The following is a 25,126-nucleotide window of genomic DNA, read 5'->3' as shown; positions in this document are numbered from 1 at the left end:
GATTCTCTCTTGTGGTGTGGGAATGCCCGAACAATTCTGGGAGAGCCCAGTACTGCAGGCATACCCTGTGATGCCCCTGCTGCAGCTTGGCCTGCCAATGCCTGTGCCAAAATGGAAAGTGCAGAGGACAGAGGATACTTACGTCTCTCCCAGGGGCACAAGCTTCTGGCACGGCCTCATCTCTGTGGGGATTGTTCACCCCAGTACTCCTGTGCCCCTTAGTCCACAGAGAGCCTGGAGGGAAAAACATCATCTTGTTTGTTCTCACCCTTTAATTGTAGTCAGCTCATGCCAGGATATAGACATGAATACCCATGAACCGTGCTCTTAAGCATCTCCATAAGGATCAGTGTCTTTCCAGGAGGGTCCATGCAAGCCGGAATCAGGGCTGTGTGTAGTTTAGGCTTAAGCCATGATCATGATGCACTTCCAAATGGCTCGGGCAGACCCCTGCGTCCACAAAGAATCTGAAGTCCAGTTGGTCGGGAGTGCTTCAGACTACAACTTAAGAGAAAGCCATCTGATGGAAATGGGTATGCTTTTACTGCTAATGGCTGCTAGCTTTCCCAGGCATATTTGTATCTTGAAAAGGGAATCTTGGTAGCTCAAATGAATTTCTAATTGCTAAATAAGATAATTTTTTAGATGGTTGACAGAGATAGAGTATTTAATCTTAGGTCACATCAATTAGGTAATAACCTACTTTGATTATCAGCAAGGCTAAGTCAAATAGCCATGAAATACTTTTATTCTTTACATTCTGACTTGTAGACTAGAAACATTAATTCCAAAACAGTGACAAAAATTTGAACAATCTTTGTATTCAGCCTTATTGCCTTATTTCAACTTGACTGAGTTGGTTGAGTTATTAATGTGATATTTCCCTCTTTGGAAAATCATAGGTTTATCAATTCATTTAGCCTTATTTAACTTAATAATGTTATGTCAGAGGACCTCAACTCATGCCAGAGGACCTCTTCTTGGGAGTACAATACTAATGGATAATGGGTAGCTATTGTGGCATTTTTCAGAAGGGAAATAATACAGGGTATGCAGTGGTTTAAATATTGGTTTAAGTGTGCAGAGTAGATCAGAAAAAGAGAACTAATGCAATAAGAGGCAAGTAAAGAGAAAGCTACTGTTAACTAGCCCAGAAAGTCTGGACCAGGCAATCAAGACAAAGGAATAAACTCAATAAATATTTCTAAGCAAGAATTGATAGGATAGAATGACAAGTCATGTGTGGGTTAGGAAAGGAAAGGAACAAGTAAAACTGTCTCTGAGACTGTTAACCCGAGAGAGACAAGGAGTTTATGGTACATGTGAATGAGAGCTGTTTTGTGTGTGTGTGTGTGTGTGTGTGTGTGTGTGTGTGTGTGTGTGTGTGTGTGTGTTTTCCTGTGGAGATGTGAACTATTTTGGACTCCAAATCTGATTGTTCTCCCAAGGAATGTAAAAAGTAAAGGTTATCAGGCCTCTCCCCAGACCTACTAAAGTCTGGTTAATATGTTCCTATAAATATAACTGTTTAAAGAATTTCCAAGAGAAGGAAAAACATTTTCCTCAACAGAATAATTGCAAATAATATATGTAGATTCTGCCCCTCTTGAAGGTGGAGCTGAAAACCTGTCACAGACCAGAGGCTGCTAAGAATCTTGACACAGAAAAAGGACATTAATGGTGCAATCAGAATAAAACCTTGGGTTTAGTCAATATTAATGGATCAATGTTGAATCTTAGTTTTGATAAATGTACCTTAATAATGCAAAATGATAACATCAAAGGAAATGGGAGTGAGTGAGAGTGTACTATGGGAATGCTCTATACTTTGCAGTTTCCTGTAAATCTAAATTTACAGGTGTCCCTTGCTTTTCCCCAAGCTTTTTACCCAGGAACTACACTCAGCATCTCAGGATCAAGTGGCCATAAAATTTTACAATGTCTCTGAGCATCTGTGCTTTATTTCTATTTCTTTTGTGCATCCATTAGCAAGATGTGTTTGCTCTAAGGTAATTGTTTCTTTACTTTATGCCATTTTAGCTTACGAAAGGTTTCATAAGAATATTCTACTTTTACTTTTAGATAGTGGGGGAAACCTGTCTTTCAAAATAAAGTTTAATATATATATATATATATATATATGTATATATATATATATATATATATATATATATATAAAGAGGTAATATACAAATTGTCCATACGGTGTCACAGTAATGACCGAGGCTGAGTGCGCATGGAGCACCTCTAGGTCCCTCCCTCCCAACCCCCCATCCCACCCCCGCTCCCATGGGCGATGGCTGCTCCCTCCAGCCTCCTGAAGTGGTGCAGGACCCTCCTGCCTCCCATGGGCACCAGCAGCTTGCTCTTGCCTCCCGTGGAAGTGGCATGGGTCCCTCCCAGCTCCCGCAGAAGTGGTGCGGCTCCCACTGACTCCTGTGGAAGCAGCAGACAGCCTACTGTGTGTGATATCATGCACTGGGCTACTAGTGTATATATATATATATACACACTGCCCTCACCTGCCGGTCCAGTCATCCCAATTGCCATCCCCTGCCGGCCTGGTCACCCCTAACTGCCCTCCCCTGCAGGCCTGGTCGCCCCTAACTACCCTCCCCAGCTGGCCATCTTGTGGCTGTGAGTGCCACCATCTTTGAGGGTGGGCATTCAGTTAGCATATTCCCTCCTTATTGGCTGTAGGCACCGCCATGTTTGAGGGAGGGGCAGTTAATTTGCATATTTCTCCTTATTGGCTGTTGGTGCCACCATCTTTGTGATGGTGTGTGGGTCAATTAGCATATTCCCTCTTTATTAGATAGGATGTGTGTGTATGTGTGTTAGAGGTCTTACAGGAGATTCTGATGACTAGCCAGTTTGGACAATCACCTAGCTAAAAAATAGGGCTTAAAATATAAAGAAATAATTTAACTGATTAAAATTTCAGGATCTAGCACAGTACCTAGGACATAATAAATCCTCAGTATATATGTGTTCACATATGAGTCCATGGGTATTTTGTGAGATTGAATAGCATTATATTAAAAGAAGACAAAAGCAAAATTATAGAGAACAGAAAGTAGAAAGGTGGTTGCCAGGGGCCAAGAGAGGAGGGATTGGGGAGTTACTGTTTAGTGGGTCTAGAGCAGCTGTGGGCAAACTATGGCCTGCGGGCTGGATCCGGCCCGTTTGAAATGAATAAAACTAAAAAAAAAAAAAAGACCATACCCTTTTATGTAATGATGTTTACTTTGAATTTATATTAGTTCACACAAACACTCCATCCATGCTTTTGTTCCGGCCCTCCGGTACAGTTTAAGAACCCATTGTGGCCCTCGAGTCAAAAAGTTTGCCCACCCCTGGTCTAGAGATTCAGTTTTGCAAGGATGAAAAGAGTTCTGAAGATGAATGGTGGTGATGTTGCACAACAGTACGAATGATCCCAATGAACTGTACATTTAAAACTGGTTAGGATAGTACATTTTATGTCATGTGTATTTTACCACAATGAAAGAAAAGAGCTAGCACAGTTGAGTGAAAATCAATGGACAATTCAGGAAGCCAAGAGTGGATTGTAGATGGAAGATTTGGGAAGGTCAACTGTATCAAATACTGTAGAAATGAAGGAGGCTGAGGCTGAGGAGTGAGCTGTGAGGAAATCATTGGTACTCTTAAAAGACCAGAGGCAGATTGATGGTAACTGAAGAAGGCAAGTAGTGCGTGCGCGCGCGCGCGCGCGCGCGCGCGCACACACACACACACACACACACACACACACACACACGAGAATAGAAGTTGGAGTGGTGGGTATAAAAGAGAAAGTTTTGGTTTATGAGAACCAACTTCAAATAGTTGAAAAGTTGTCTCAACAAAGATTTCCTCAGTTTAAATCAGAGAGCATAACTTGGATTAATTAATTCCAGAAAGCAGAGCTCTCGCCTTAATTTAGGCAGAATTTCCTTCCAAGTGGAACTTTGAAAAAATGGAAACCACTGACTTAGGATGTGACGAGCTTCCCACATGTGTGTGGTCTGAATGGCACTTATAGGAAGTTGTACAGAGGTGATTCCTAGGTGAGATGGGAGGTGGACCAAATAACTACCAAGGGTTCTTATGTCTCTAAGAACTCAGGATGATGTGACTGTGCTTTGGAAATGCTTTGGAGGTTGGTAGGTAGAATTTCAAACTAAGAAATTGTCAGTAGATTTCTCTGGGAAGGAACAAAAAGGTAGGGCACTTGGAGACCTGGGAAACAAATGGTGAAGAATTTTTTTGAAAATTACTTGAGATTTTCCCTTCAAAACTGGATACAGTGAACATGCCTTCTCATGATCCTTATCTTGGGACAGGGGTGGGCAAACTTTTTGACTCGAGGGCCACAATGGGTTCTTAAACTGGATTGGAGGGCCGGAACAAAAGCATGGATGGAGTGTTTGTGTGAACTAATACATGTTAACACTGCTGCTGGTGAAGGAGCGGAGGGGAGAGCAAGAGAACCCTCCGCTCTTTCGGCTCCGCGGGCCGGATAGAACAGCCGATCGGGCCGAATCCGGCCCGCGGGCCATAGTTTGCCCACGGCTGTCTTGGGATGTAGTACTGATCCTATGCCATGGGCTCAGTTTTTGCCTTCAAAACTACATTCTTATATATATATATATATATATATATATATATATATATATATATATATATATATTATTGATATCATAGAGGAAGGGAGAGGGAGAGAGAGATAGAAACATCAATGATGAGAATCATTGACCATCTAATACCAGGGATTGAGCTAGCAACCCAAGCCAGTGCCCTTGACTAGAATTGAATCCGGGACCCTTCAGTCCACAGGCCGATCAATGCTCTACCCACTAAGCTAAACCAGCTAGGACAAAACTAAATTACAAGTATCCTGTAATTTAGGGTTAAAAGAGTGACTGGAAATGAGATTTATATTCCAGATAAAACTACAGACAAGAATAATAAGCTGTTTCTCATTTGCCTTAGCAAAGCATACCAAAGGAAACACACCCCATTCTTTCTTACTAATTTCTATTCAACAGCATTCACCACTATCAAATACTTATTGAATGGGTTTCTAGACCACTCAGATTCTTAATTGGGAATCTATCTTTCAAAATGTGGTGAACAGACATTACAAAGCTTCAACTGGAAATATGTGGTGTGACCATTTCTTAATGAGTCTTACTATAGGTCACACAAGAAAATCAATTGAATTATTTCATGTTCCCCCATACACATCAAGAAGTTCCTTTTTTAAAATGCTTGTTTGTATATTTTTTTGTTCCAGCTGAACAGCTTTACTCATTGTGTCCCAAACATACCAAACTCATTTCTATGTCATTGCCTTTAGTCCTGTTTAGTTCCCACCTTCTATGAAACATTTCCCTATGATTTCTTCACTTAACACATTGCCTCTTTTGGTAATTCCAATAGAATTTGTTTTTTGTATACCTGGTACTTTAAAGATACTACCTGACATGTATTTATTTATTTATTTATTTATTTATTTATTGTCTCTAAAAATGATTTTATTAATAAAGATAATAATGATTAATGCTAAGTTGGGTTGATTAACCTAAATAGGTTTATGGACCTAAATTCTGGATGGGTTTGTGTGTAGTTTTCAGGTTGGTTAAGCAGCTACTTCAAACTCTATGTTCTCTTCTGTACCACTATTAGAGTCTGATGGCTGCTTCCTCGTGGGTCAAAGGCTGTGTTATCGCTAGATCCAAAGGCCAGCTGCACTCTTCATCCTCACTTTGTACTTGGATAATCCTCTCTGGGATCAAATTGTTCTTTTTCTTGGCTCTTTTTTGCCTCCTCTCTTTGAACTATTGTGGAAATTCAGTGAGACCTTGAGCTCCTCATTTAAAGTATTACAATGTCTGATTGTCTGATCTGTTCCTGTCATAAAGGAGTAGGAATCAAAAAGTCAAGTTTTGACAATAATGATTTCTGAGAAACTAGCTATAGGTTATTATGGGTCCCATTCAATTTAGTCATTGTTGTCACAGATTTAATAACAATCATGCTGGAAAAAAGAGCATGATTTACTGGCAAAGGCATTTATTGTGGTGTTGACAGTTTTCAGATATATGAGTCAGTTTATATATGACAGGTTGTTAAATTACTTTCCTCTCCGGGCTTTAAAAATATGATTGTGGAGTACTTTGATGAGTTAAGGAAAAGTGTGATCCATCATTCTCCATCTTAAACAGCAAGATATTGTTTCTACTATTTGGAATAGAATTTTACATTGGAGGAGAAAGGAGTTCATGTTTCACTTTCCTAATTTTGAATGGACATAAACTGTTTATGAAGATCCTCTTCTTATTTCTCTGCCCTCATCTCTGCTTCCCTTCTTGGTCCTGGAAATCCAAAAGCCTATCTCTCAGTTTCACAGATTAGGCTGTTCTCCAAGTACTGCAATTTGAGAGACCTTAGAAAAATCCTTCCCTGTCCTAGAACATGGCTCTCCATGAGGTGTCCTGCTATCCCTCACTGTATTGGGACACAAACATTGTGCACCTCTTAAAACCCCTTCAAGTACCTTCTTTTTCTCTTGCTCTGCTCCCCACCTATACCAGGTCACCCCCTTTTTTGTACAACATTATCTCCCAAGACATGAATTCTGGCTTCTCACTCACTAAGGGACCAGAGATTGAGGAAGTTAGCACTCAGTGGGGGACATTTTGTCCAATAGAAATGAATGATGAAGGTGATTGGAACAGACACAGTCTTCCTTCATTCTTTTTCTGTGGACTCATTGAAGGCACAGTTCCTTTTCGAATGCTTAGCCTAGCTCCTGTATGGGTGAACATGTCGTCTGAGCAAATTTGTGTCTCTGGCTTTCACTTTGGAGCTACACCCTGCATGGTGGGTACACAAATTGCTTTGCTTTGCCTCCTTCTTTTCAGTTTATTTCCTTTTCTCTCATTCTCACGGCCCAGAGCTTGTACCTCCCAAATAAAGTGATAATCCCTTCATCTGTATCTCAGTCTCTGCTTTCTAAAAGATTCAGGTTGGGACACTTGATTCTCATGTATCTCTTTTGAATTAAGTCATTTTTTTCCCCTTTGCAGATCTGTTTTAAAATCAAATACATTTAGAAATGGTAATATATTAAAGAATTACATTCTCCTTGGGAGAATATTGAAGTAGTATAAAGATGCTGGTTTATAGGAGGGCAACGGAAATGATAATTACAGAAAAAGATGGAGAACACCAATATCAAATTCACCTAGTTCACCGTTTTTGTCTCAGCCAAGCACAAGCCCAGTGTTAAACATCATTTCTGCCCCCTGATATTTTGTCAACTTTATGTTAGATGGGATCTCTTTTTGAATTTGGAAAATTCTCTGTCTATAATACATATTCAAGGTTCTGTTATTATTCTTGACAATATACAGTGGGAAAATTGCCCAGAATGTTGATTTAAACTTTAAAAACGTTATTAACTTTATTTTTCCAAAGCCAGAGAGATGATTTACAATATACTGGGTTTTGAAATAGTATCGTCTAAGATCTGACTTTATCTATAATAATAAAAGTGTAATATGCAAATCAACCAAGTGCCAAACAGCAGAATGACTGTCTGTCCGGACCTTCTGGATAAAGCCAGGGCTGCAAGGGCTGAGGCATCTGGGCTGCGAAGGCCTACTCTTGCATGAATTTTGTGCATTGGGCCTCTAGTCTATTATATTTGTGGCACTGAATCACTTAACCAACTGACTGAATCAATAATCTCATTTGGCATAAGCAGTGTGCTGAGTCACTGGCAGAACTGTACTAAGAGTACAAAGAACTGCACATGTAGAAGACACCATAGTTCTACCAACCAGTCGAGGCGCATTCACTTCAAATCTCTTTTTAAAACTCACTGGAAAGAAACAGCATGTGGGAAGACCAACAAATGGTTTTGCCTCACTGAGTACATACATATAAGCACACTGCTTAGTGTGTACTGTATAGGTAGCTATATTTATCTTATGTAGTTTATTTCATAAATGTGTTTTATACAGAAGGCAAATCACACCATAAATGTAGAAATTTTTCAATAGCCATTTATAAGAGGGAGAATGTTTTATCAGAGTAATTAGAATTCTTTTTTTACTTCAGGTCTCCTACAGCTGCTATTCTGTTGAGTGACTACAGTGTGCCAGATATTACCAAGGTTACTAATTCATAATTTATTTTTTTCATTCCTTTAAGCGCATAGCTAAATGTTTACCTTGTAAATTATATATTGTGAGCCTCAGTTTATGGGTGGGAACCCTGAAGTTCAATGTTGAAAAACTTAATCATAATTATAAAGCTCATAATTAAAAGGTACATCAGGATTCAAATCCATTTTCATTTGTCTTGAAATGTATCCTTGTACCATTAATCTATACTGCTTCCCTTTAAAATAAATGAAAAAATGTGTGCCTATGAAATACTCTTCCAACTTCTGCTTATATTCATAGCTTGATACATTATCCTTTAATTTACAGTTAGGTTTTCTAGTGGGGGTGGAGTGAGGTTCAAATCCTAAAATAAGATTGATAGGATATCATCAGAAATCACTGGGTTTATTAGACACAAGTAGACGAGAGGATATCTAAGAAAGATGTCCAAAATTATCAGAATATAGATTAATTGACATTTTGTGGTAATTTTATATTTATTTTTGAAATACAGGGTGGGGCAAAAGTAGGTTTACAGTTTATTCCTGTATCATTATGGATTCATTATTGTATTATTTTCCATAAAAACAACTGTAAACCTACTTTTGCTCAACCCTGGATAAAATGCTCTTGGCTCTAAGAATGGAAAATTCAGCTCAGAGATGAGGCAAATACAACGTACATGACTGTTTAGGTTGGTCACATTTGATGTTTTAAATAGTTGACCCAGCTGGTATACGACTTACCTCAGCATCAGCAGTAACTTTGAGACAGTGGGTCATACTCCTTGTCATGCTGTGTCTCTTTCAATGCCTGCATTGTTCCCAATGACTTCATCCCCCGTGCTGGCTGACAGGGATAATACTTTTAATACATTCAGTAATTTTTAATTTGAGAATCTCAGAGTGCATAACAGTAAATGGAGCTTTGACTCACTAAAGGAGGAAAGGGTTTCTTTTCCTTTTTGTCTTTAATTTTATGAGTGGAGTTGATATTTAAAAAGTAACCCTGGAAATAGGGGCTCAATGTTCAGTCACTTAGCAAACAAGCTAATCTAACATTATTTTATTTTATTATGTTTCTTTGCTTTAATGCATCTGAGAAATTCTTCAGGTCGTGTGAAGCAGCGAGGTAAGATTGAATGAAATAATAAGAAAGCAAAAAGACTGTAAAATATTTGAATAATAGTGAAATCCAACACAATAATATTTAAAAGGGCCAGGTATAAAACCTTATTTTTAGGAAAAAAATAAAAATGACACAAAGCAGAACAAATAATCCTATCAATACAGTACTTCCCAGGAACACAAAAACATTCTAACTTCATTTTACTGTAACCCAATGAACCCCCAGTATTTAGTGGGACAACTGAAAAAGCTGACTCTTTGGGGCTACACTATTAGAAATAGGGTGCCCACAGTGTGAAGGCTAAGCGCCCCACTCTAGTCTGTTTTTGCCAGACCATGTGAAATGACACTTATTCTACCCTTGCATTTGGGGGCAGTGACAAAGCTTATGAAGGTCTTGATGATGTCAGGGAAAATACAGTTGAAGGAACTAGGGCATTTAGCCTGAAGAAAAGAAATTCTTTCAGGAAAACTTGATAGCTGGCTTCAAATATATGAGAATCTGTCAGGCAAAAAAAAAAAAAAGAGATATTATATTTATTCTAAGTGATTCTAATGTGCAGAATAAAATTATAGAAAGGCAAAAAACAGGTCAATATCAAGATGCCTTTGTAGAGCTTTAGAAATAGCTGTTTAATAAATTTTTGAATGAATGAATGACTGTGATTGATAGAATGGAGGAATGGTCTCACTGAAATTGGATGCTTTTGAAGAGAGTGAAGTCTCTATACTGAAATATTAAAGAAGGGATCGATTACTTCTCCCAAGAAATGATTTTAGGGGAGTTGAGAGTTAATGGGTAAAAGATCTTAATGCCACTAATATTCTTACTAAATATATATTAAGTATATATTGACTATTCACTCTCTTGAATGAAAATCTTATGTTTTCCATATCTATCTATGTACCATATTTTCTCTAAAATATAACCCATACTTTCTCTGATAAAGATAATGATTATTATAATAGTGTATGTTCCTTTATAAACTACTTTACTATATTTTTTATTTTATTTACATTTATTACATTATGGGAAGGGCAGGGAACCTATGATTTTAATTTTTCTTCAGGAAAAGGTCAGGATAGTTTGTTAATGAACTCAAAAACACATAGTGAATTATAATGAGTTTGGCGATCTTTCCACAATATAATGGTACTTTCCCTAAGAAGTCAAAATTTGAGACTTTGAGGATGTGCAATTGACTTAAACTGAAAGCTATATATTGGATAAAAAATACTGAAAGGATTTGGAAAGAATTATAATTGTTCTCAACCACAAAAAAATTTTCTTCCTAAGGATATTTGGCAATGTGTGGAGACATTTTTGGTTGTGACAACTCAGGAGTAAAAGGAGGGGTGCTACTGGCATTTCGAGGGGAAAAGCCAGGGACACTGCCAATAACCCACAATGCACAGCCTCCTGCAACAAAGACTTAGCCAGCCCAAACTATCAGTAGTGCGAAAACTGAGAAACCCTTTGGATGTTTCCCATTCACTTTAAACCAGAACTTGGATTTCTTTGAGCAATGGGGTGAGATACCCAAAATATAAAATACATTTAAGCTCTGTTCTATAAAGACTTTTCATTGCTTGCCATCCTGAGTAGCATGCTCACATCTCTTGCCCTCTGTCTTTGTCCTGCATCACCCCCTTGTCTAGCATGTCCACACCGTGCACACTTCCCACCCGCTGGTCACTTAGGAGCCGTCTCAGTTATTAAGTGGACTGACCAGATACGGCAGTGCTTGTGTTCGAGTAAGCCTCATTTTACTTAATGATGCCATGTAACTTTTCTTACAGTATATTGTGGTAGCTCTTTTATTTTTATTGTCACTGATCTCTTACTGTGCCTATCTAAATTGGATTTTATCTCTATATGGGAGAAAACATAAAAAAATAGAGGGTTCAGTACTATCTGAGGTTTCAGGCATTCACAGGGGGCCTTGGGACATTTCCTGCAGATAAGAGGGGACTTCTGTAATTAAAGAGTCCCTGCTTTTCTGTTAAACTTTCCAAGGTTTTCTGCATCTACTGGTAATTCATCCTTTGCCTTTCTTCTATGCCTTTGGCTTCTTTTTGTCCATTTCTCTCACATTTAAAACAACAACAAGAAAAAATTGTTTTCCTATATAGATTGACTAGTCTTCTCACTCCCTTCTTCAGTTCCACATCTTTGAAGCGTAATCTGTAATTATTTGCATCTTCTTCATGCCACTACTATTTCTCTAGCAACATATTACTAGTGCTTTTTGGTTGCAAATCCAATGTTTGTGTTTTTAAGCTCTTATCTGTAATTCCCCATCAATCTTTTTTGCACCGTTGATCAAATTCTTGTAGGAAAACTCTCTTCTTACTTCTGTGGTTTCTCCTTCTCAGTCACTTGAAGATGTTTCTCTTTCTGCCCCTGTATCATATTGATGTGCTTCAGGATTCTGTCCTTAATCATATTTCTCTTCTCACATATATCTTTCTGAGAACCCTACTTTCACGGCATGAAATACCAGTTTCTTTTCCATGACTTCCTAATGTAGAACCTGTAGCTTTGCCTTCTCTCTAGAGTTCCAGGTCTAATATCCATTTACTATCTCCTAGATAAGCTACAGTTATTTCAAGTCTCAGAGTGTGCAAAGTAGAAATTCTCTCTCTATTCCTGTCTCCTCTCAGCCATTTTTGCCATTATAACAAAACTGGAGGCCTGGTGCACGAATTCATGCACCAGTAGGGTCCCTCAGCCTGGCCTGTGGAATCGGGCTGAAACCAGCTCTCCAACATCCCCCAAGGAGTCCTGGATTGCGAGAGGACACAGGCCAGGCCAAGGGACCCCACTGGTACACAATCAGGGCTGGGGAGGGATGCAGGAGGTTGGCCAGCCAGGGAAGGACTATGGGAGGGCTCCAGGGCATGTCCGGCCCATCTCGCTCAGTCCTGATTGGCTGGACCCCAGCAAAAGCTAACCCAACAGTTGGAGTGTCTGCCCCCTTGTGGTCAGTGCATATCATAGCAAGTGGTTGAGTGGCCTTAGTCTATCATTAGCATATTACGTTTTGATTGGTTGAACAGACGACCGGACACTTAGCATATTAAGCTTTTATTATATAGGATACCATAGACTGGGTAAGCAACAAACATTTCTCACAGTTCTGGAGGCTACAAATTTCAAAATGAAGGCACTAGCAGATTTAGGGTAGGGAGAGGGCCTGCTTTTTTATTTATAGACAGATATCTTCTCTCTGTGCTCATAAGGCCAAAGCAGCAAAGGGTTTCTCAGAGTCTCTATTATAAGGGCACTAATCCCATTCATGAAGGCTCTATCCTCATGACCTAATCACCTCCTAACACCATCACAATGGGATTTATATTTCAAATCAGTTATATCCTCAACCTGTTTGTCTTCTTTGCATACCTTATATCTGTGACAATCCAGACAGTCACTCAAGCCACAAACTCTGGCTCCCTTTTCGTCAATTCCCACCCTATCCTATTATTCACCAAATCCTTTATATTTTACTTTGTTAATATCTCTCATAATCATTTCTTCTTCTCCATACCCAGTGACACCACTTTGAGTTATGTGTGTCTGATTCACCTGTATCATTAAAGTAACCTTTTCAAACTAAAAAAAAAAGAAAAGATTTTCAGTATGTTCAATGACCCATTTTAGCTGCATAACAATTCACACTAATTAACTTGACTCTTAGGCCATGTGCTTCCTCCTTGCTCTCCAGCCTCCTGTTCCACCACAATCCCCATCCACCCTCCAGACAAGCTGGATATGTCGTATTATTTTTGGCAAGACTTTTTACAAATGTACCTTTTGGTTAGAATGTCTGGCCCAGCTGGCATTGCTCAGTGATTGAGCATTTACCTACGAACCAGGAGGTCATGATTCAATTCCTGGTCAGGGCACATGCCCAGTAGGGGGTGTGCAGGAGGCAGCTGATCAATGATTCTCTCTCCTCATTGATGTTTTTATCTATCTCTCCCTCTCCCTTCCTCTCTGAAATCTATCTATCTATCATCTATCTATCTATCTATCTATCTATCTATCTATCTATCATCATCTCCAAGTTAATTACAATTTTATCCCTTTCTTAAAAACTCACTTTATTTTTAATAGTGTAATAAATATACATGAATTTTTAAAAATTATATAGTGCTGAGAAGTGTATAGCAGCAACAGCAGATCGTTGTACCATGCCTTCTTGCCTCTCTACCTGAGAAGCAGCCATTTTCAACTCTTTTAGGTATTTCTTCTGTGTTCGCCTATGTCTTGCTAAATAATTTACTTGTAATGCTATTTCTTGATTTGTCTAGTTTAGACTTTACTTGTTAGGTTTCTCTTCTCACATACTTCCAGAATAGTTACTAATGAGGTCATAATCAAAACATTTAAGAATTGGCAAAGCATAGACACTGATTAATCACGAGTTTTCTCACAATGGTGTATGTGGGCAAGTTACTGGCCCTGATTTTATGACAATTTTTTGTTATCAGTATTTACATTATTATTGCCATGTGAAGATTATCCATAGATAAATATACTATGATTATGTTATCTTGCTTACACAATTTTTATTTTATAGAAGTCATTAACTGATGCTAAAAAATAGTTATTCCCTCATGAAAAACTCACCATAAATCCTCACCCTCTCTGTGAAGTCTTTGCTGCTGGGCAGAGCTTATTCTCCATCCTGTGTTATTCCTCTATTACCTCCGCTGTTGTGCTTATTACACTTTAAAGATTTGTGTATCTTTCTTCATTACCAGAATGTGAGCTCCTTGAGGTTAGTGATAATTTCTGTTATCTTTAAACCTTCAGTGTCTTGCAGCTGTGCCAAACACATAGTGCTTAATATATGTATTGAATTTTGGATGGAACAGGAGTACCCTCTTTGAAGCAGTCTTCAGGATTGATTAGTTGTTTTTGTGGGCATTTATCTAATTTCTGAGTCATTTCATACAGTTTACAAGCTGAAATTCCTGTCCAGGTCTAGGCAGTTCAAATAACGAGTGCGGAAATCTTGAAGGAGTCTGTGGCATTTAAAGGTGTCACCTACTACTTAGCTCCAGCCAGTTTTGCCATGAAGGAGTTTCAGAGCTATGTTGCCAGACTTTCTGCTTTTTCAGTGGAAGCAGAAAAATCCAGGTTTGATATGAATTGTTAACTATAGTGGACATACAATATTATGTTCATTTCAGGTATATACCCCAGTGATTAGTCATTATGTATCTTACTAATTCATTATCTTGATAAATCTCGTACCCATCTGGCATCATACATATTTATTAGAATATTTTTGACTATATGCCCTATGCTATACTTTATATCCCCATGACTTTCTGCTACTACCAATTTGTGTTTCTTAATCCCTTCCACCTTTTTCACTCAACCCCCTAACCCCCCTCACATCTGGAAAATATAAAAATGTTCTTTGTATCTATGAGTCTGTTTCTGTTCTGCTTGTTTGTTTATTTTGTTTCTTTTAGACTCAATTGTTGAGAGATATGTATTTATTGACATTTTATTGTTCATATTTTTATATATTTCTTTTTTTCTTCTTAAAGAAGACCCTTTAACATTACATGTAATACTGGTTTGGTGGTGATGAACTCCTTCAGCTTCTTTATATCTTGGAATCTCTTTATATGTCCTAAATGATTGCTTTGCTGGGGAGAGCAATGTTGGCTGTAGGTCCTTGTTTTTTTTTATAACTTTTAATGCTTTTTTGCCAGTCCTTTCTGACCTGCAATGTTTCTGTTAAGAAATTAGCTGACATTCTTATAGGAGCTCCCTTATAGGTAACTAACTGCTTTTCTCTTGCTGCTTTTAATATCCTCTCTTTGTCTTTAATGTTTTACATTTTAATTATGATATATCTTGGTGTGGGTATCTTTTGGTTCATCTTGTTGAGACTCTCTGTGTTTCCTGGACTTGTAGGTCTATTTCCTTCACCAAGTTAGGAAAGTTTTTCTTCATTATTTTATTAAATATGTTATCAATTTCTTGCTCTCTCTTGTCTTTCCTGCAGCCCCATGATGTAAATGTTGATACACTTGAAATTGTCCTAGATGCTCCATCACTACCCTCCACTATTCACCAGAACTGGGTACTTGAGGTGTGTCTATGTACACCCACCTCTTATAGTTGAGCCTTGATTGCTGTTGGTACATAAATGGGATGGATTTATCCCTAGGCCAATCAGCTGCAAGGACTGGCTATGACCAGCGTGGAGGATCAGCTGTGCAGGGGCCCACCCCATGGAGCAGAACTTACTTCAGCAGGGGTCTGGTGCATGCTGAGTGTACTCCTTGAGTATGTCGCTTGTGGAGCTGGTTGGACAGTGGTGCTTTGATGTGGTCTGTAGCTGTCCACTGGGTGTGCTGGCTCTAGGGCCTTCCAGGAGGTGTAGGCCAAGGTTAGCAACCATCTGTTCTGCCTGGGGCCACCTGGCACAAGCTACTGAGCAATATGCAGATGCCTGTTATTTGTGCTGGGCTTGGAGGTGCTCAGGAAAGGCTAACCTGAGAACTAAGGCTGGCTGCTGCTAGTGCCAGGCCTGAGGCTACTTAGAGAGAGTACATAGCATGCTGAGATCAGATGCTGCTGCTTGTGTGAGAGATTTAAAAATCTCTCAAGAGTCCTAAGAATGAGCCAAGACAGGCCATTTATATGGAAAAACCACTGGAATCAGCTTGGGTGTGCCAGTTGGTGGGACAGGGTCTTGGAATTACAATGGCGGGTGAATAGTGATAGGTTGATGGAGACTCAGATATGGCACCTGCCTTCTGGCCCTGTGGGGAGTGTCTCAAAAAAAGAGCAATAACCTTTGTCAACACCTAGATGCCAGACAATTCATTTCATCACAGTATGTCCCTGGTTCTTTTCAAGTTGCTGTACCTGCAAGCTCAGAGTGAGTAAGTCTGAGTAAGTTCATGGGTGGGCCCTTTCATAGGAATGCCTTCTCACTCAGCCACAATCCCTACTGATTTTACAGCCGGAAGTTACTGGCACTTCTTTTCCCAGTACTGGAACCTTGGGCCCTTGGGCTGGGAGCCTGGTTGTGCAGCTGGGATCCCTCACTCCTCTGGGTAATGCCACAGCTGAGATTTCCTTCTCAATTTTTATCCACCACATGTGTGAGTGGGACTAGCTTATTTCATGCCCTGGCCCACCCTACCATTCATTTTTTTTTCTTCCTACCATTCTTCATATGGCTTCTTTGTATTCTTAGTTATAGGACTTCCGTTCAACTAGATTTCAGGTGGTTCTGAATGATTGTTGTTTTGTAGTTTAGTTGTATTTTTGATGTGATTGTGGAAGAATACAAGTACCATGTTTATCTACACTGCCACCTTTACTGAAAGCCCACTCAAGTTCTTATTTTAGACATTTTCAAATATATATATAAAAGTAGAGAGACCAGCATAGTGACTCTTGATATACCCACCACTCAGCTTCAAAAATTATCAATTTGTTTCATGTAAACAAAGTTTTAAAATAATTCCTATAAATTGCATGTCTAGGCCACATCTTTCCAAGAGGAAGGAACTCAATAATTAATGCTTGAGAAACATTTGGTCTGTGTGGAATGGAGAAAGTACATTGCCATATGGTTCATCACCCATTCTCCCTGGAAACTCATTTATTAATTCATCCAGTGGCTAAGAACTCTATTTTCCATTTATATGATAAGTTTATATCACAAATTATGGTCAAGTTTCCTTACTTAAGGTGCATAGTTATGCTGGCTTGAAAATTCTGTCTTCTGCACTGAGCTTAAAAGAATGAGACATGCTGGCTTGTGTACACATCCCTCCCTGTGGGATAATGAATTAGAAATGGAAGCCACAGGCTTGTTATTTTTATAAATGGGTCATAATTTTGATAGAGTATTTCACATTCAGGAAATATTCAAGTCTTCATGTTTGTTTTGGTTCTGTTTTGAACTTGAAGGTCTAGTGATCCTCCACTGTGTTGTGGCAGATGGGAACTCAACCAGAAGTCCTGAGAATGATGGCCTTCTCTGTGGAGATGCCAGAGAAGACTGTGCAGGTAATACTTAACAAGCAATGCATTTGTATTTCATCATCTTCATCTTCAATCTTGTTAAGTTTAGTTTTTTGATTACATAGTAATCATAAAACTAGGTAGTTGTTTTTTTTTAGCACATACTAATATAGCAGGTACTGTGCTAAGTGCTTTACCTAAAGTAATTCATTCACTCCTCGCAAGAGCCCTATGAGCTGGATAATACTAAGTAATTTGGCAAAGGTTACATAGCTGGCAAAGAGTAAATCCAGGATTCACGTTCGGGCCTTTGTGATCCTAGTGCTTTCATTCTTTTTTTTTGGAATCCTCACCCAAGGATATGTTTTTTGACGAGAGAGAGAGAGAGAGAGAGAGAGAGAGAGAGAGAGAGAGAGAGATAAAAGAAACATTGATCAGTTGCCTCCTGCACACACTCCAAACCCTCAACCTAGATAGGTGTCCTGACCTGGAATCTAACCCACAACATTTTGGTGCATGGGAGGACACTCCAACCAACTGAGTGACCTGGTCAGAGCTAATCATGACACTACTTTAGTGTCACAGATGTGTGCTCCAGGTCTGGCATGTGCTATCTTAGACTAGATTCATAAAAAGTTCCCATATTCTATTCAAATTATTTTTTTTCCTATTCCACAACTTAAAACATGTAAAGAAAGCAATAATTTTTACATATTTCCCCCTGGAAATGCTTGAATTGCTACTCTTAAAATTACTAGTCTAAGGCAGGGGTCAAGCCTATAAAAGGCCAGATAATAATTATCTCAGGCTTTGTGGCCCATGAGTCATTGCAACTACTCAAATCTGCACTTTTACTGTGGAAGCAGCCATAGACACTATGCAAATGAGTGTGGCTTTGGATGTGTTCCAATAAAACTTTATTTAGAGAAATAAGCTGTGGGCCAGATTTAACCCTTGGACCATAGTTTGCTGACCCCTGGTCTAAGGTTCTGTCTGCCCTTTATAGATTATGTGGTCTGGTCTTCTACACTGGTTGTTTCTGATTTAAAACAAAACACAGGCCAATTCCAAATGTAGGGTAGAATGGAGATGGACCTCCTGTTCCCTGGAAACTTCTGAGAGTGTGGTGACTTCAGGAAGTTGTAACTGAGCCAGGAACATGCTGAGCAAGTCATCCTGATGTGAGTCATCAATTCCAGCCCTATCTTCTTCTTTCTTCCTCACACTAGTTGGCGGTCTGGAGAATGTCTGTGGAATCCACCCGTGTCTTAGTTCCTGCTTGTGTGGTCTTGTCACCCATGTAGGGAGAAGAACAAGGTCACTTTATGTGTGTATGTGCTTTTCTTCAGTCAGGTTTCAAATGGTTTAAATGATGGCATTTTCACATTTCCGTTGGGAGATTATTCCATAACTTGATGATTGACAGTGTTAAACAACCTGCTTCATCATATCCTAAATGTATTTTCTATTTTTTTTATTGTAGGAAGAACATTTAACATGAGATCTACCCTTTTACAAATTTTTAAATGTACAATACAGTATTGTTAACTATAGGTATAATATTGTATAGCAGATATCTAGAAATGACTCATCTTATATAACTGAAATTTTAATCCATGGACAAAAATTCCTTATTTTCCCCTCTCCCCAGTCCCTAGCAATCACCATTCTAGTCTCTGCTTCCATAGATTTAGTCATTTAGATACCAGATATCAGTGGAATCATGTAATATTTGCCCTTTGGTGACTGGCTTATTTCACTTAGCATAATGTACTCCAGGCTTACCCATGTTGTTGCATGTTGAAGGATTTCCTTTAAAAAAAAATAGAGGCCTGGCTGGTGTGGCTCAGTTGGTTGGGCATCATCCCCTGCACTGAAGGATTACTAGTTTGATTCCTGGTCAAGGCACATGCCCAAGTTGTAGGTTTGGTCCCTGGTTGGGTTGCTTACGGAGGAGACTAGTCAATGTTTCTCACATCGATATTTCTCTCCTCTCTCTCCTTCTCTCTCCTTCTTCCTTCCTCTCTCTCTAAAATCAACAAAAACATACTTTAAAAATAAATAAATAAAGTATTGAATGATATCCCATTTTATGTATATAATACAATTTCTTCATCCATTCATCTGTTGATGGATATTTAGGTTGTTTTTACATCTTGGCCATTGTGAATACTGCTGCAATAAGTTTGGGAGTACAGATATCACTTTGTTATACTGATTTTAATTCTTTTGGATTAATATCCAGAAACTGGATTGCTGGATCATATGTTTGATGTATTTTTAATTTTTTGAGGAAACTACATACTATTTTCCATAGCAGCTAGAGAGGTTGCCTTTTTAGTCCGTTAAGTCTTTGTTTGGTATGGAGAAGATATTTAGTTTGTTTAAGGTTACACAGTAAGCAGAGTAGTCTGTGTAGAGGCCAAAAAATTAATTTTCCTCCCACTTTTTAAATGTCTTCTGTCTGGGCTAATAACCAAATTTACAAGAGACAGATTAACAGGAGAAAATAACCAAATTTAATTGCTATGGCAATTGAGGCTTATATACCATTCTGGACCTAAGGAAAAGAAAAATGTTGAGGTTTGGGACTTCAAAGGGAAGGAAGGCAATTTGCATGAATATAGAAAAGCAAATGCTTAGTAAACAAATGTCTGCTGGGCCATCTTTCTCAATAGGACACAGAGAGGACTTGGATCAAGCAGGCCTGTTGGGTTCTTCCCTGTCTATCACTCACTAATCCATATTAAACTATGTTTAAACTGTGATGACATACATCTCCCTTCCTAGAACATGTCCTCTATCAAAATTCCTTTTAGGTGATAAAGAGGGAGGATCAAAAGCTCTTCCTGAGTCTGTATTTCCCTTAATTACCAGCTTAAAATCAATATCACAAGAGCCATATTTTGGGACAGCAAAATTTTGCTCCTCCTCATGTAACATGAATTCAGGGAGACTGGCTCTAGAACAGCAGTTCTCAACCTGTGGGTTGCGACTCCTTTGGCAATCGAACGACCCTTTCACAGGGGTCGCCTAAGACCATCCTGCATATCAGATATTTACATTATGATTCATAACAGTAGTAACATTACAGTTATGAAGTAGCAACGAAAATAATTTTATGGTTGGGTCACAACATGAGGAACTGTATTTAAAGGGCCAGAAGGTTGAGAACCACTGCTCTAGAATGTGTTGTTAATCACCATGCTAAACTGCTAAAATCATGTGGGAAAATCAGAATGCTGAATATAGGAATGAAGGAAAGTTTGAAAAATAATAGCTTAAAGTCTAAATAAGGACCAAAAGTTTTTGAGAAAGGAATTAATGAGGAACAGGAGCAGATTGTCTTTATTGACTAACCATGTGACCTTGGGCAAATCACTTAAGCTTTCAAAGATTCAGTTTTTAACTTGTAAAATGAAGAAGCAAATAAGATGATGTTTAGGAGCAGTTCTTACTTCTAAATGACTTTATGAGTTTAAGCATTCCATGTTTAGTTTATCACTTTCTATTTTGAGTGAGGAATTTATGGATTCCATCAATACTTATAGGCAACTATTATGCAGCAGGCTCTGTTCCAGATACCAAGAATGTAGCAATGAACACAATGGTCAAAGATGAAATCAGAGAGGTTATGGGAAAAAGAATTAATGGGTAGTGTAATATAGAGTCTTGTGGACAAGGTTAAAGCCTTCAACTTTTACTCTGAGTGAGTTTTAATATCATCCATCTGGTTTCTGTGTATGCAGATTAACTAAAGGGACAAAAACAGGAAGACTACCTACAGATGGTTGCCATGGAGACTACTTCCAGCCTAGAGATGATGTTGGGCTTAGATCAGGTTATTGGAGATAAAGGGACAATTCTGCAAATTCAACCAGTTAAATTTTCTGATGAATTAGATATAGAGTAAAAGAGAAAGAAGTTAAGATAACCCCAAAATTGTGGGCCTGAATAACAAAAAGAATGTAGATACAGATTTACTGACATGAGCAAAGACCTGAGTTGAAGAGGAAAACCAGGTGTTCCATTTTGGAAGTGTTAAGTTGCAATGCCAGTCAGATATCCAAGTGGAGATGTTAGTTGGGCAGTTGGCATTGAGAAAAAAGATCTGGGATGGAAACATAAATTTGGGAATTGTTATCTTAAAGGTGTTTCAAGCCAAGAAACATTGAGGGAGGAAGTGAGGGAAGGAGAATAGATGAAAGAGCATTGAGGCCCAATGCATTGAGGCCCAATTCATTGCAAAATTTAGAGGATGGAAGAGCTGAGAAAGAACCAGCAAAGGAGAATGAACAAAAGAGCCTTCATAGGCATAAGAATTCCATAGTCTACTCTACACTCTTGAAAAACAAAAAGAAATACAAGTATTCCTCCTGTACATTGTTCTTTTCATTTGCCTCCCAGCTATGAATAACTTTAAATATATGTAAACACATTCTCACTTCAACACTAGATTTGTTTTTTCTTCCTTGAGAGGTATAGAAATAAAAAGGGCAGCTCTAAGTGATGGCCCACTCCTGTCAGGTCAGAATGGTTAGCACAGCCCTCAGGTTAAAAGACATGCTACAGGGTCTGATTAGCCCTCTGTACAAGCGTATTCTGGCAGCACAGGAGGGGTGACAGCACATCTGTGAGATCTATTTTCTATTCTTCTTGTCTTGGAGCAACCTTTCACATTTCTATAAGAAATGGCATTGGATGTAAGACAAATGGGATTCCTCAATTACGATAAATGTCAAATTTTGCACTTGAAGGACATCATGAGTTTACATTCCCCTCCTCAGGAAGATCATTACAAAGATAAGAAAAAATAACTAAAAATATGTAACTTTCTTCCTCACCTTTTGGCTTTAAAAAGTTGTAATATTATGAAACTCCCACTGGGAAGATGCCTGGAAGCCAAGGACACAAGCTTGAAGTTTTGGGCTCTCCTTCACATACTATGAAGAAACGTTTCTCTAAACTCTGCTGGGACCCCTTAAACTCTTCTGTGCCCTGGGTGTTTCCATCTTGAGGTCAGGCATCTGAGTAGGAAGATGAATTTCTAGGTATTTGTTTTTCTTCCTCTCTCCTTGTAAACACTTATAGGACATGTACCTCCGTATTGAACACCCCGTTTTAAGTCCCCCACACAGACATTTAACTATGTGTCAAAATAGGGGTCACATATACTATGAGGTTATGAACATTGTAATGACAATTACAAAAGACATTGTAACAATAATTTTACCTTACCTTTAGAGTTGTTTTCAGAAGAGCTGCTGATATTAATATCATTACAAAATCATTACTTAGATTTGTACTAAGCACTATTGGAATAAGTAAGGGAAGGTTTTATGAAAAATAGAACTAATGTTTCAAATCTGAAGAGTTTTCATCGCCAAGATATTACAAAACCTGTTTTGGCTTGAGAGAAAGAATCATGTACAGAAAGACCAAGGCACAATGTTGCTTAATCAAAGCATCTATCAAATTGAGGCAAAATCCATATTTAAACACAGTAATTTGGGTGCCTGCTGTATTCCTACACTTGAATTTGGCTAAAGAGAATCCATTACATCTCATCTAATTATCCATATCACCCATGGAAGACACGCTTCTTGTCTATCTGCCCATGTGATCGCAGAAAGAGGTTCTTACTTCTGATCCCTTTTGCTTACTCCTAGAATCAGATTTTGACATACACTGACCTGCAGTAACCCTTGTGGTTTCTTACTTAATTGGCATTAGAATCTTAGGGATATGGTGTCTCATGAAGAGACTGAGATATATTACCTGTGCCCATCCAGTTAAAAGACTGCTGCAACCTGGCTCACCAGTGGACGTAGTTTTCCAGTGGAATTTTGTGAGACAGACTCACCCAGAGGAATGTTTTGGTTTTTGGCATGTGGGTTGGAAAAGAGGAAGGTGGGAGGAATAAAGATCAATTAATTCCTCCATAAGAATCAAGGGAGGCTTTAAGTCCGTGACATGTTCAAAACCATGCCATTCAATTCTCAAAAGAGAAACCCAGGACATGGGACTAATTTTACTTTTGTCATAGGATTGACTTTTTCTTCTTCTTGAGACACATTCCTGGACTGGAATGGTATAATTTTGCCATTCCCCACCTATCTCATCAGGTCTCAGATAGGCAGAAAATGTGAGATTTCACAATTGTTCAACTTTCAAATGTGACCTTCGTGAACTTTGATGAAAGCAACTGGGATTGTAGATGCATTTCCAAAGGGGCAATGCTGGTCAGCCTTTAATTTCCAAGAGAGAGAAAGAGAGAATCTCTCTGGTTTTAGGGGGTGGGGGTAGGGGGCAGTATGTGTGTTATTTTTCTTCCAGGTTTTAAAGTTCCATAGAGAAATCACTGAATATTTTCTGCCTGATGGCATAGAGCTGTTTTAAATCCAAATAATGCTGTGAATATTTAAGAGCAAGCTTATTTGGCAAAGAAGAGAGCTCTGTGAGGTATGAAAACAGGGCCTGGCAACCGTTTCCCTGGCACAGGTGCGTGTTGCTGGATGAACCGAGGCTGATCAAATCACTGCATCCAGCAGCTGCTATTAAGAAGGTTTGGGGGATCTTGGTCTGCATGGTGCTTATGAGAACTCTGACTATGTTTAAAGAAGCACAACGACTAAGTGACTCAGTCGAGGTCAGAGCACAGAACGATACAGCTTACATTTAAAGCCAGGTGCGTTTTGCAAAGTAGAAAAGACCTTTCTGGAGCACAGCAGATCTGTCACTAAGTGTTATTGCTTCTTAATTCTTCTCCTTGCCCACTGTTCACCTGCGGCAGGACTGCATCACATATGTCTGTGTGGCTCAGCTGTGCCTTGGTTAACTGCTTGCACAGGTATCTTTCTACTCAGATCCAGTCTGCACTCTCCTATCTAATACATTTATAAAAGGCTTCCCATTTAGCTTTTACATGTACCATTGAATTTATTGCATAAGAACCTTCTTCAGCTCTCTCCTGCCTTAAATTTCAGTGCAAACACTTCTGACAATTTGAGTTCTCTAACTTCTATTCACAGCCATCTTTGTCTGCTCCCCTTCATGCCCCTTCCATGGTTCCTATTAAATCTTCCCCTTGCATAAGCTTGCATATTCTTGACCCTGACCTTTTGATCTTGACATTCTCTGTACCTCATTGCTTACTCACCTCCTCCTAAATAAAAAAATCTACATGTCCCAGAAATGTTCCCTTAATTAAATAAGCACTTTTGTACTGAAACAAGATTTTTCTTAGAATTGCCAAGATTCTACAATCGATCCATTTACTGAGGGCCGTATAGTCCAGGCACTCTGCTAGGAATTCCACATGTATTTTCTTTGAGCCTCTGAACAAGGTAGATGTTATCATTTTCAGTTTGCAGATGAGGAAACTCAGGCTCAGGCAGCTTTATTTGCTTTCCCAGACCCATGTGGCTAGTGAAAGGCGGAGCTGAAAATGAAACACTAAGTTCCTTTCTCCCAATCCAGTGTTCTTTCCACTGCTTCCAGTGGACCACAAGTATTTATTCAGTTACTATGGTTGCTCTTGCTTGTTGCTTGCTTATTCTTGTCTTGAATTTGGTTTATTATGAGAGGGAGATAGGATATCCCTTATTTCTTTGATGTTTTCCAATATCTACTGTAGGCTCTGGAGATAGAAAGTACTTGATGAATGGAAGTTGACTCATCAATTTATTTGCCAAAATACACAGATCTTTGCCTTTGAGCCAATTTGCACTTATTTCTGGCAGAAATTTCAGTAAGAACCCCATTGATTGGCATGCATGGCAGAAATATCTGGCGCAGACCAGCAGTGAGCATGG

General features: G+C 38.9%; 1 protein-coding gene across 1 annotated transcript in view; it reads left to right on the top strand.

Annotated features, from left to right (window-relative positions):
* BTC (betacellulin) overlaps window positions 1-25,126 on the top strand; it is a gene marked incomplete at its 3' end in the record, with an annotated part of 40,487 nt that overhangs the window by 4,668 nt on the left and 10,693 nt on the right. Inside the window, exon 2 of the mRNA XM_081087051.1 lies at window positions 17,259-17,357. Within this exon, the coding sequence (XP_080943177.1) occupies window positions 17,259-17,357 (99 nt within the window). The remainder of the gene's footprint in view (window positions 1-17,258; window positions 17,358-25,126) is intronic.

The sequence above is a fragment of the Myotis nattereri genome (assembly GCF_964212035.1).
Source record: "Myotis nattereri genome assembly, chromosome: 1".
Lineage (NCBI taxonomy): Eukaryota > Metazoa > Chordata > Mammalia > Chiroptera > Vespertilionidae > Myotis > Myotis nattereri.
Note: the sequence above shows the minus strand (reverse complement) of the source record. Positions and strands in the feature narration are given on the sequence as shown.